Here is a 13823-nt window from a genome sequence, read left to right on the forward strand (position 1 = left end):
CAATGGCAAAAGAAACCACAAAAACACATAGAAATTAAACAACACCCTCCTGAACAACCAATGGGTCACAGATGAAATTAAAGAAGAAATTAGTTTCTATTAATTAAATAATGCCAATATAATACACTGGAACTTATGGGACACAAGGAAAGCAGTCCTATAAGGGAAGTTTATAGTGGTGAAAACTGTAGGAGAAAAAGAATAACCTCAAATAAGAAACCTAATGTTGAACCTCAAGCTTACAGAAGAGCAAGTCAAGCCCAAAGCTTATATGAGAGGAAATCATAAAAGATCAGAGCAGAAATTAATGCAATTGAGACTAAGAAAACAATATAATCAATGAATCAAAGAGTTTGTTCTTTGAAAGATTAAATAAAACTGACAAACCCACAGCCAATCTTATCAAAACAAGAAGACTCAAATCCACGTAATTAATGAATCAAGGCTGAAATCTAAATGGATCCTGCAGAAATCAAGAAGCTCATCAACACCTACTTTGAGAACCTATATTCTAATATGATAGGAAAAATACAATAGACAGATCCCTAAATAATATATGAATCACCAAAGCTGAATCAAGAAGATATAAAAATTCTAAATAAGTCAACATCAGTCAATGAAATTGAAGATTTAATTAAAAACCTACCAACAAAGAAAAGCCCAGTCCCTGATGGAGTCACTGCTGGATTCTATAATAAATTTAGAGAAGACCTAATGTCTCTACTTCTCAAACTCTTTAATGAAATTGAAAGGGAAGCAATACCCTCAATTCATTCCTGGAAGTAAGCATTACCCTGATACCAAAACCAGAGGAGGATCCAACCAAAAAAGGGAACTACAGACCAATTTCCCTAATGAACATAGATGCAAAAATCCTCAATAAGATACTAGCAAACAGAATGCAGCAAATCATCAAGAAGATTATATACCATGACCAAGTAGGATTCATCCCAGGGATGCAGGGATAGTTCAACATATGCAAATCAGTAAATGTAATGTACCACATTAACAGATTTAAGGACAAAATCCATATTATCTCAATAGATGCAAAATAAGTGTTTGACAAAGCCCAACACCCATTCACGATAAAAAAACTTACAAAACATTGTAATATATGAACTTTATCTCATTCTGATAAAAGCTATCTATGATAACCAACAGCCAACATCATGCTAAAAGGACAAAAGTTGAAAGTTTTCACTCTAAAATCAGGAACAAGAGAAGGAGGTCCACTATCATTACTCTTATTCAGTATAGTTGTAGAAATACTCACCACATCAATGAGAAGACACCAAGAAGGAGAATACCTGGATCAAATGGAACAAAGAAACAAAAGGAATAAGGACAGGAAAGGAAGTTAAATTATCATTATTTGTAGATGACATGATACTCTACATGGACAATCCCAAAACGTCCCAAAAAGTTCTAGACTTAATAACTAAATTCAGTAGGGTAGATGGGTACAATGTCAACACTCAAAAATCGACAGCATTCCTGTACAAACATAGCAAACTCACTGAGAGAGAAATTAGGGAAACAACTTTTCACAAAAGCATCCAAAAAAATGAAATACCTAGGAATCAATCTAATGAAGGAAGTAAAAGACATTTACATTGAAAATGACAGCACTGTGCAAAAGGAGATGAAAGAAGATACCAGAAAATGTAAAGACAGCCCTTATTCTTGGGTAGGAAGAATCAATAAAATGATAATGGCCATATTTCCAAAATTGTTATACAGACTTAACACAATCCCAATCAAAATACCAAGAGCATATCACATACAATTAGAGAAAACAATCCTAAAATTCATTTGGAACCAGAAAAGTCCTAGAACAGCAAAAGCAATTCTCAGCAACAAAGACAAGGCAGGAGGCATCAAAATCCCTAACATGAAATTATACTACAAAGCTGCTGTGATAAAACAACATGCTACCCGCAAAAACAAAACAGAACAGATTTAATGATCCACAGGTCAGATTTAAAGATGCAGAAACAACTCTGAATACATTCAGCCACCTAATCTTTGACGAAAGGGCCCAAACACCTTCACTGGAAGATAGCTTCTTTAATAAATGGTGCTCAAAACACTGTCTTTCCACATGCCAAAGATTAAAAATAGACCCATATGTTTCACCATGCGCTAAAATAAAATAAAAATGGATCAAAGATCTAAATAAATATTAAAAGAGAAACACTAAATCTGCTGGAAGATAGAACAGGTACATCTCTTCAAGACACAGGTGTAGGCAAAGACTTTATGAACAACACCCTCAATGCACAGGAAATATCACAAAGAATCAACAACTGGGATCTCATCTTATTAAAAAGATTTTGCATAGCAAAAGAAAACCAACAGAATGAGGAGATAACCTACAGAGTAGGAAAAAGTTTTTGCCAGCTGTTCCTCAAAGGACTAATATCTAGAATATATAAAGAACTATAAAAAACAAACAAACCCAGATCCTCCAAACTTAAAGACCCAATCCAAATATGGACATCTAAAATGAATACACTTCTCAGATGAAGAAGTAGAAAGTAAATATAGAAGAAACATTCAACATCACTGGTCATTCAAGAGATACAAATTAAACTCTAAACACACTCAGTCACCTAATCTTTGACAAAAGTGGCCAAACACCTTCACTGGAAGATAGCCTCTTTAATAAATGGTGCTGAGATTCCATCTCACTCCAGAAACAATGGCTATTATCAAGAAGTCAACCAGTAACAAACTCTCGCAGGGATGTGAGGAAAAAGGAACCCTTCTCTCCTGCTGGGAGTTTAGACTGGCACAACCACTGTGAAATCACTGTGGAAATTCCTCAAAAAACTAGGACTAGAGGTTCCATTTGATCCAGGTATTCTCCTTCTTGGTGTCTTCTCATTATTAAAGGCATCATACTACAGTGAAATAAAAAGCATCATACTATAGTGAAGTATGTATAACCATGTTTACAGTGATATATTTTGTAATAGCTAAATCTTGGAAACAGCTCACATGCCCATCAAAAAATGGATAAAGATGTGGTTTAATACAATGGAGTACTACTCTGCCATGAAGGTTAAGCTTGAGACGTTTCTAGCTAAATGAATGCAACTTGAGACCATCTTCTTAAGTGAAATAAATGGGACACAGATGTTTAAATATCACATTGTTTTTCTGGTGTGAGAATTAAAAACATAAATAAGGACCAAAATGTATAATAGATATTGGGGAAGTGGGAAAATATTCAAATGAGGTGAACAAGTAAGGGTGGAGGGGGAAAGGAAAGAAGGGACAAGAAAAAAACAAGGCAAAAATGGAAACAAAGCTTTTATAAATGAGAGGAAGGGGGTTGAAGGAAAATAGGAATAAAAAGAGGAATCAAAATGTGTCATTGCAGGTACAAGTTCCTTATGATGAATGTTATCATTATGTACATTTAAATGACACCAATAAAATAATTTAGAAGGTATGTTTTTCCAAAGTAATGAAAAAAACAGAAAAAGCTACATCTGCAATTAGAACTGGCATATCATATTCTAGGAATTTAAAAAAAAAAAGTATCCCCAGCAAAATTCCTGAGTGTTAGGACAGGATTCAGAAGAAAGACAAGCACGGCCTCGGGATCTCTCAAACTGAGCAGAGTCTGAAGTACTGGGGCAAAAGCAAACCCCAATGATACACCATCTACAGTGTCACTCAAGTACAATGGTTGACACCATTGCTACAGTGACAAGATACTATGTGCCCATCAGTGTGGAACTGACACTGCTAACAACTTGGTAACAGTTTACAAACTCCGTCATCTTAACTGGTCCTGAATACACACTGCACAGATTTAACTAAAAAAGAAAGCAGCTTAATATTATTAAGGAAACCAGGCCCAGTGTAGGGGCACATGCCTGTAATCCCAGCAGGGAGGATCACTGCAAGTTCAAGGCCAGCCTGGGTTACAAAGTGAGTTCAAGGCCAGCCTGAACTGTAAAGTGAAACCATGTTTTAAAAAGACAACGAAGAAAAAAAGAAACCACCAGAAGTACTAAAAACAGAAGCATAACCATCAAAACCCATAGCATTAGCCAAGGGTGGTGGCCCACACATGTAATCCCAGTTTATGAGACTGAGGCAGAGGACCCCGGAGTTTAAGGATAGTAACTTACTAAGATCCTGTCTCAAAATAAAATGTCCTAAAAGGGATTGGAGTATTAAAAGGAATTGCAGTATAACTTGGCACTCTTTGGATTTATTCCCCATCAACACAAAAAGACACACAGTGAAGGGCCTGAGGAGGAAGGAATAAGGAAGACTTGTGTATCTAGTAAAGTTGTCATGTTTCATAGCTGATTACATCATCCAAATTTACTTGATCACCAGACATTAAGAGCATGAAGACCAACTCATGAGAAACCTGAGTCTTGCTCTGCTGAGTCTACACAGTTGTCCACACTTTGAGGGACAGGGCATCTACTCCCTTGGGTGTCAGCACAAGGCTGAGGCGGGAAGCACTGAAACCTCCAAATCTACACTTGGCTGGCACAAGTGGCTCCTGGCATCTCAGTTACCCTGTGGGCTCTGCCAGTGCCTGGGGCAAAGATGCAGGTTTCTGACCCACTGAACTGGCAAGCATGGTGCCCAGGGCTGGCAAGGACAGAAGGCCAACTGCTGGCAGGCCACACTCACAAGACTACCTAGGAGAACAGTGTGGCAATAAACACCAAAATGCTCAGGTTTTATATTAACAGTTCCACTGCCAGGAATAACCTGCCAGATATAAAAGTTCACTGAAATGATGTGTAGAAAACATTCACGGCACTCAAGAGGCTGAGGCAGGACGACTGTAGTGAGTTCAAGGCCAGCCTGAACTGCATAGACCATCAAAAAAAAAAAAAAAGTTCACTGCAGCAACCTAGCAGCCTGAAAGTGCAAACCCGTGTCCTTCCATGGATAGCTCAGACCTCACCTTGCTGTTTCCTTGGACTCAACTACGGAGACCCTCCTGACTCTGCCTTACATGGTGAGGTCCCCAATCCTAGCAATTCTTCAGTGCACCCCTGCCTCTTGAACCCAGCTCTTCCTTGAGCCTGTCTTCTCAGTGGCTGCCGACATTCCCTCCCTCTGCTGCTTCTAGCCACTGGGCCTTTACACGGACTGCTCTCCTTGGCTCATTCCTCTATTCCTATGCCTCTGTGGGGCTCTCCGGCCTCCCAAGTGGGATTCTGCCCCATTACTTCTCCCCTGCTTCTGGCTGTGGGCATCTGACCAAAGTTCTAGGACAGTAGGATTATACCTGTCTGTCCCAGCACTCAGACCCTGGGGGCAGGAAGCAGGGATAGAAATGTGTGCTGATGTGGGTACCGCTGCAAGGCAGTGGGGAGGCCCTGCTCCTTCCTGCTTCATTAGAACAACTAACCAGCAGTGACTCTACCCTAGATTGTTATGACTACAAAACCTAGCAAAATACTCTAAAAACTGAGAGACAAGACTTGTTTTGGACCCTGCAGGACACTGGGCCAGTACTACACCTGCTTCTCCTGCTGCCTGCGTCAGCTCCACCCTCAAACAGCAGGGTGGCCACAGCTGCTCCAGCTTCTCATTCTTCCAGGCTCACAGTGCAGGAGAAACAAGAAACACTTGCTCCTGAGGGGACTTGAGCACATGTACCAGGGAGGGCTGCCTGGGTCTCATGTCTGGGCCTGGGCTGGTCAGGCCTTAGCCTGCAGAGCACTGTGTGTCTGGCTGAGAGGGGAACGGTGGCACAGCAACCAAAGTTTGGGTGGCTGATGCACACGGTCAAAAGCACATCACTGCAAGCTGGTGAGGATCTCTTTTTTCTGAAACATATTATGAGCCGTGGGCCCACTGCGACAAGGGACAAAATACTGGTGGCAGGGCAGGGCAGTGCAGGGCCAGTTTCCGCTTTGTACCACACTTCCTTTAACAGTGACATTTTCTAACCACATACATGTGTTATTTTTAATGTCTTAGAACCATAATTGAGGTTTTTCTTCAAAGAACTTAAATTCCTAAAAATGACATCTGCATATAAATGTCCTCTTATTCAGAGTGACTCCATTATATGAATGGCAAAAATTCAGACATGAACAGTAGCATGTCTAGTTAGTATCATAGAAAAACACCACAAGCTTAGGCACTTTATCAAAAGAAATGTCTAGAACATTGTAAATGAGGTCGTCGTGTCCTTGCCATGCCTGCTCAGGGCTCTGCTGGTCCCCACTTGCACAACTGACAGCGATCTCACTCTGTCCTCAGTAAAGAAGCCATATGGCAGCAAGAGTTCCCTCCAGCTGAGGACAGGCAGGCACATCCGAAGTAAATACCCAGGGTCAAGTGGCACTGCTTCTGAACCCAGATTTCTTGCATGGATGGGTCTACATGCCCAGCTCCCTGGTGACACATCCAGACACTGTGGCGCACTTTACCTTCACTGTGATGAAAGCAATGGCTGCACTCAACAGTGTGATTCAGTGAAGTCGAGTATTTGAAAAGCTTGTTGGATCAGAAACTGCTGTCTTTTGGTTAGTGGAAAATCAGCAGCAGATACAACCCAACAGAGCAGAGCAGCAAGGTGAGGCAGCAGTACTGGGGATCAATGACTCATCAGGTCTAATGGGAAAAGCAACACAGTCACCGTCCATGCTAGGTGGCTCTGGAATAAATGTGAACCGGGCAGTGTCTGCTATTAATCAGAAAACCACAGTCTCCATCCTTGAAGCTTCACAACAGTAAGTTTTGCATTGACCAGACTGGTCATGTGGCAGACTCTTCTGGCAAGAAAATGTCACCAAGTGTGCAGCACCCACCCGCCCATGAAACCAGCAAGGGAGTCCCTTGTCCCTCTGCCAAGGGGAGCAGCAGCACTGTCACAAGTCTTCTCGCTGGCTTCCAGCTCGGTTATCTTCCTTTGAGGCCCGTGATCTTGAATTCCCTTCTTTCTTCTTTTTGCCCTTCTCTTGCTTCATTTTATTTTTCTCTTTGCTTCCTCCTCCTTTGCCAGGATACACCTGCCCCTCCAGAGTGACATCAGCACACCTGTCCTGACTGACCAAAAAGTCCTTGATCTCCCAGGCGTAGCTCCCATCCCGAAGCATGAAGATGGCCCGGTCTGAGCCGACGATGAACCTGGATAGAGATGCAACCATACCGTTATCATAAACATTAGTAATGCGCTAATGCGTCAGGGTGAGTCTGTGCTACTTAACCAGAAAAAAAGTTCACTGCCAATTCCTTATGAATATAGCACCAAAAAAATGCACCTTCCAGTGCCTCATAGCTACAGGCATTTAACACTTGAAAATACCAGCCTGCCGAATCATCAGACACCCACTAGGATCAAAGCACAGACGCTGCTCTATGGTGTAAGTGGACACTTCTGCTTGATGGGCATTGGGACAAGCTCCATCAGAGGTGGCTGGGGGATAGGGGTAGGGGTCTACTTCTATATGTTTTATATTCTGAAATGTCTCTTCCATTTCTATCCGATTTATGTTCTAGTTATTTGACAAAAGGCTTTCCCTGCTAAAGCCTAAAAACCACTGGCTCAGGACAGCTCATGTAAGAAGCCCTCAACGCCCAAGAGGACATTGGGCAACCTGACAGAAGCCCCAACTGCAGTTCCTGGCAAGCACCCCAGCCAGTCCACACTGAGCAGGCCCAGGAGCCAGGGAACAGGAGGAGGCCTAGTGGACCACTGGCACAGGCGACAGGCATGTTCCTCCCACTTTCGGGGGACGCTACACTTGCTCCCACCCCTCCACACTGACCAGTCATCACCACAACAGGTCTGTTCTAAGTTTCTGCGTAAACTAACAAAAGCTTTCTGTGAGCCTAGAGCTTCTCCACAGCCACAGCACTGTTCCAGTTCCTCAATTAAGATACAGTGTATGCAAAATCCCAAATCTCACAACTGTTTGAGGGGAGAAGCAGGCGCTTCAAACGGAACTTCGGAACCAGCTGAGCTATGTAAATGGCCCTGCACGGTACATTAGTCATCTGTTAGTGTCGTGCTGCAACTTACATACGTAAAAGCCACACTCACAGAAAGTCCCCACAAGCAGTAATGCTCACAGCAGCAAAGTGCCAACCTGCCATGTATCTGTTCCCTACTCAGGCTAAGCTACACAGCTGTTCAGCCATAGGAATTAAAATGAAACCTACAAGGATGAGGGCTGGAGAAATAGCTCAGTGGCACAAGCGCCTGCCTGGCAAGCGCAAAGTCCTGAGTTCGATTCCCAGTACCAAAAAAAAAGTAATCCAGTGTTTCTCAAATTATTTGCCAGGTGTGGTGGTGCATGCCTGTAATCCCAGCACTCGGGAGGCTGAGGCAGGAGGATTATTGCAAGTTTAAGACCAGCCTGGGCTACAAAGTGAGCTCAAGGCCAGCCTGAACTACATAGCAAGATCCTGTCTCAAAAAGACAAAAAAAAAAAAAAAAAAGCAGTAAGGATGAATGCAACTTCAAGGCTGATTGATAAATGAGGGAAGGGCACCACAGTGCAGCCTCACAAAGCACTCCACCCAGCCTTTACCTCTGTACGTCATAGTTGGCATTAAACAGGCTGCCCTGCCACAGGCTCGTGATTTCCTCTGTCTCCTTCTCTGTGGGGTTCCCAGATACAGTGACGAACATCATGAGCGTCTTCCCTTTCTTCGTCATCTTCAGGATGCTCTCAGGCTTGCCCGGATCTATCTTGGAGAAGTCAACAGGTGCTGGGGGTCTCTTGTGCTCCGGAAGATCTCCCTCTTCTATGTCATCATCTCTCTGGCAAGATGGGGAAGAGCATCAAACCGCTCATCAGAACCTCGCTTTGCAATCAGCACAAACATACCTGCATGCAACAGGGCAGGTCTCCAACCTACAGCCCCAGGGATTTTCCTCTTGACTTGTGAGCAGAGCCTAAGTTTCTGGTAGTACCTGCTACCCATCAGCCCAGGTCCACTCCTGACAGCCCAGTGTGAGGGCACCCACAGCTTTTTATTCTCGAAGAATCTACCCAATGTGATTATAAAAATGGCCACATTCCAGTATGGTTATGCAACAAGCTACCTAGCAATGAGCAACAAATACTGATACATGCAACAGTTTCAAAAATATTAAGTGACCAAAGCTGGGCACAAAGTAAGATGCACCATACAATCCATGCAAGATTTAAGAAGAGCCATAACGCAGGGAGACAGAGAGAACCATAGTACATGCCGCTGGCAGGGGACATGAGGTGGAATACAGGAACTCGCTGGGCTGATGGGATGTTCTGTATTTCATCAGGGTGTGGACTACATAAATGTATCCATTTATCAAAACTCACACTATACCTAAAATCTGCATTTTACTGTGCACAACTATTTAACTGCAGTTAGTACATTTGTTTCTTGTAGTGCCATATGCTAGCAATTCTCACAGCACCTTCTGTCAATTCTAGGCCTGACCAAAGGTGCAGACATACTGGGGACAATGTGAGCCAGGTTCCTCAGTTTTGGAGAAGCCACAAATAGGACAGGAGTGAAGGTATACCTTGTGGTTTAGGATGAACTGAAGGCACCACAGAAATTCAGTGTTAACAGACTGACAGGTAGACAGACGGGTGCATGGATAAAAATATTTCAAAGTGGGGAGAAAAGGTTAATCACAGCAAGGAAAATAGAAGAGGTGCCTAGAATATCTTCCTGTACCAGATAGCAAAAAAAGGGCTCAGTGAATCATGGAATATGTCAAAATGACAAACATCAACCTGAGGCAGCTCTCATAATCAAATCAGGAATAAGATGAACATTATACTAAGTAACAGTAATGACTTCTAACTCCTCCAATAAAGTAAGATGCAGCAAGTCCATCCCAATGCAAACAAATGAACTAACAGTGGAATGCCAACTAATGAACAACAAAAAAATCAGCAAACAGATAAAAATTTGAAAGAACTAGGCTCCAGCCAGGTACACTGATGCATGCCTGTAATCCCAGCACTCTAAGAGGCCAGTCTCAAAACTTTAAAAATGAACTGGAGATGTAGCTCAGTACAATGGCTTTGGTTTTGAGTTACATCTCCAATGCAGGAAGGAAAAAAAGAAAAGTGAAAGAAAAACAACCGGTTCCTTGAAAAGGCAAATTGCAGTAACAAAAAGATATGAGGTCCTGACTGACCCACACTACATAGATGAACCCTGAAAACATTACACTGGGAAGAAGAGCCGGACACAAAAGACTACACATTCCATGGTCCTATCGTAGGAAATATCCAAAAGACAAAGCTTTAGGACAGAAAACAGATGAGTGGTTGTCTGGGGCCTAGAAAATCCAGGACAGTGACTGAGGGTTTCTTTTTCAAGAGATGACATGTTCAAAAGTGACTGGGGCAATGGCTGCACAACTCTGAATGAACTAAAAATTACTGGGATGGTCGGGTGGTGAAGCGTGTGTGTCACATGAATTATTTCTCAACAAAACTGCTACCAAAAAGCCAACCTAAATGAAACAAAAGGCCCTTTTTTACTCTTGATTCTCTTGACATCTCTCTGGGGGGCCACGGCGGATGACATCAACGATAACACAGTGCATTACTGTATTTTAATTAAAGGTGAGAAGGAAAAAATTCTAATGCTGAGCTTGAAGGTGATCCACACTAACATTAGACCTGGGATCCTGTCTCAGCCCTTCACACTGTGTAACCACAGGTGACATCCCTTTCCTCTGGACCTACCTCACCTACAAAAGGAAAAGCAGAACCAGCAGACCTGAGCCCATGCAGTCACAAACAGCCTGCTAACTTTGTCCTCAACTCTACACCCTCTCAAGTGGACCTGCCGCTACTTATTTGCGCTGAAGCACAGGCCTTGCTGTTAGAGGGGCCTGGGCTTAGGTCCCTGCTCAGCTCTTTAACTGTGTGTCCTTGGACAAGTGAATGTCACTCTTCACACCTACAAGAGGAAGGTGAGGAGTGACAACAGTGTGATCTCCCTGAGGTTCCAGGGATTTAATGACAAAGGCGAAGACCCCGCAGCTCACTCATTAGGTCCAATAACCTGGTGTCCAACCATAACCACTCTATGGAAATTATACTCTCAGATTCCCAAGGTGGCTCCTAGTTGCTAACCTCCCAAGACACTCTGTTACTCAAAAACTTTCAACAGCTTGAGCACCCTCTCTAGGGCATATTAGGAAGCTGTGTAACAGTACAACCAGGAAGACAATGCCGTAATCTTGGGAAAACAGTAGCTACCAAATGAAAACCTCAAGAGCAAAAAAATCCATCTATGTTATTTCAGCTATAAAAATTATGCCTACATATAGAAAGACACTCAAAAATTTGTATGTTATAAGATAAGGTTGCAGATGATTAAATACAAATACCCTAGTATTCTAACATACGGGTAAGGTAACTGCATACTGATCAACGAGATGTACTCCTCTAAGTTCTTGTCCTTTTCTTAGTTAAGTCTTGCAGCTACTTTGAGGTGGCCACCAGTAACACTTTCAATTTGAGGATGAGAAAATAAAAACCCAGAGAGGTTCTTTGCCAATGTAGATTCACAAATTTAAGTGGAATGAACACAGGCAGTCCAACCCTAGAGCCCATGCTGTTAATCTTTGCACTATTTCCTCGGTTCCCACATTTCCTCTGACCATGCTGCTGTTAGAAATCCCCTTCTCCCACACTTTAACCACCAGTCCTTTTTTTTTTTTTTGTACCGGGAATCGAACTCACAGCCTCGCTTGTGCTTGCCGGGCAGGTTCTCTGCCGCTGAGCTAAAAATCCCCAGCCCCTTAACCACCAGTCTTAAACACCACTGCCCCACATTTTTTCCTGGTCTATCTAAAATGCCACTTCCAGGCCGGGCATGGTGGTGGAGCACGCCTGTAATCCCAACACTCAGGAGGCAGAGGCAAGAGGATTGCTGTGAGTTTGAGGCCAGCCTAGGCTACTGTCAGCTCAAGGCCAGCCTAGACTACAGAGTAGTGTCACTTCCTTCTTGCAGTCCTCAGTTTCCCACAGAACTTTCTTTTCATGGTGTTCAGCTATTTTTACTGAGTATTAAGGTTACTTTTGTTACCTACTGCTCTGATGGTTTCTTTGTTCATCTCTACAGCACCCTCTTCATCTACCCCAGTCTGAGTACTTCCAGGGCAGGATTTCTCACTTTGGCAGATAAAAGGTTCTTTTCTGCTAGAGTCCAAAAACAGACAGGGAGACTGGAAGGAAATAAGAATGAGAAAGGGCCCTCTTCAACGGTGGTATGCCTACACTCAAAGCTATGCCAATCATTCCAGCAGTTACAGATAAACATGAAAACGCGCCTGTTTTCTTCTAGTGAAATGCATCAGGTGGTATTCAACTCATGCTTGGTCTTTGCCCCCTTCCTATAACACTCCCAGAGATAATAAGAGATAACTGCACAGTAACAAAACATCGGCTTTAGAAGGAATCTGAGAAGTCAAGCAGTAAAACTCACTCTCCAGACAAGGAAACCAAGGCCGAGATGGGAGACATGACCTGGGAAGGTTACAGTAAGTGGAATTCAAGTTTCCGACTCCTCTCAGCCAGCTGTGCCTATCATCAAAGACAGTACTACTAGGAAGGGAAAGAGGCGGTGATGTAGTTTTGGTCGGCGAACTTCACCTTAAAAGTTTTACACTCCTTGTAATGGCACACTCCAGTGCACCCGAAATACAAACCAGAAAACTTATTCTCACCAAACAAGTCATTGCCCCTCTAAGCAAAAACTGCGAAAAAAGCCACCAGCCTTTGCTACCCTCCCCCTAACAAAATAAATACACACAAAAATACAAAATTCTCAGGAGGATAATTCTTATATACCAAAATGATAAGTGGGAAATTTCTACTGATTTCGAGAACAGGTTAACTATCAAAGCTGAAGTAATTCTCCTGAAAGATAGTCATCGCCACAACCCACATACCCACCCACTCTACACGGAACACACAGGACTGGAGGAAGAAAAGCCTCTTCAGGAATGGAGCGGGAAAGGGCTCCTCCCTGCCTTATAGGGCCCACCGGCCACCGCCACATCCGCAGAGGCCACCAGGACGCCGAGGGGACAGCAAGGCTGAGCAGCGTGGCCGATCTACAACTGAGGGCCAGAAGAACGAGAGAAAGCAGGACAAGAGAATGAGCCCTGGGACGGGACTGCGGGCTTCGGGGAGCCCGGGAGGCCCAAAGAGCTGACCGTGCTCTAATGTGGGGGTAAAGACGCACCGCAAGGGAGGTCAGGGATAACAGGGTCCCGACACAGAGAGGGTAAGAGGGTCAAAGAGCCGGGAGCCCGAGCGCGAGCAGCGGACCTCCCACTGTTCCAGGAGACGCGCCATGTCCGCATCATTGTAGTCGCGAATGTCCTTCTTCTTCCGCGGAGGTGGGGTCGCCTCGCCGGGCGTCCCAGCTGGACTCTCAGCCGCGCAAACCCCAGATGGAGGCAGCAGCAGCAAGTCTGAGAAACAAACCAGGAGCAGGACCGCACACACCAACCTGGAAGCCGCCATCTTCACTGCGCAGCGCCGCGCCGCGGAGGAGGCCGGGCCTACGGCGGCTTCCGGCCACGCCCCCGGACTTTCGGGTCCGCCCCCGGCTTCCGGCCCCGACTCCGGCCTCTCGGGCCCGGCCCTGGCCTCATGACCCCGCCCACCTGGCTCTCGGGCCCGCCCCTGGTTCCCGGGTCGTCCCCAGCTTCCGGCCCCTGTCCCTTCTACCAGCCCCAGCTTCCGGTCCCGCCCCCCGCCCTCCAGGCCCTCTCCGGAAGCCCCACCCTTTCTCCGCCCTCCGGCATTCTCTCGCCAATCGGTCCCAGCCCCGTCCCCGTTCCTCCACCCCCG

At 44.5% G+C, this 13823-nt stretch overlaps 1 protein-coding gene across 1 annotated transcript; it reads right to left on the minus strand.

The window, feature by feature from the left end:
* Nucleotides 1-4208: 4208 nt before the first annotated feature.
* On the minus strand, nt 4209-13579 carry Mesdc2 (mesoderm development candidate 2). Its single transcript, XM_005381438.2, has 3 exons — nt 13296-13579; nt 8532-8764; nt 4209-7125 (listed from the first exon to the last, which is right to left on the minus strand). The coding sequence occupies exons 1-3, from the start codon at nt 13491-13493 to the stop codon at nt 6867-6869; spliced, it is 690 nt and encodes a 229-aa protein (XP_005381495.1). The 5' UTR covers nt 13494-13579; the 3' UTR covers nt 4209-6866.
* Nucleotides 13580-13823: the final 244 nt, after the last annotated feature.

The sequence above is a fragment of the Chinchilla lanigera genome, unplaced genomic scaffold, assembly GCF_000276665.1.
Source record: "Chinchilla lanigera isolate Chin_1 unplaced genomic scaffold, ChiLan1.0 scaffold00015, whole genome shotgun sequence".
NCBI classification, from domain to species: Eukaryota; Metazoa; Chordata; class Mammalia; order Rodentia; family Chinchillidae; genus Chinchilla; species Chinchilla lanigera.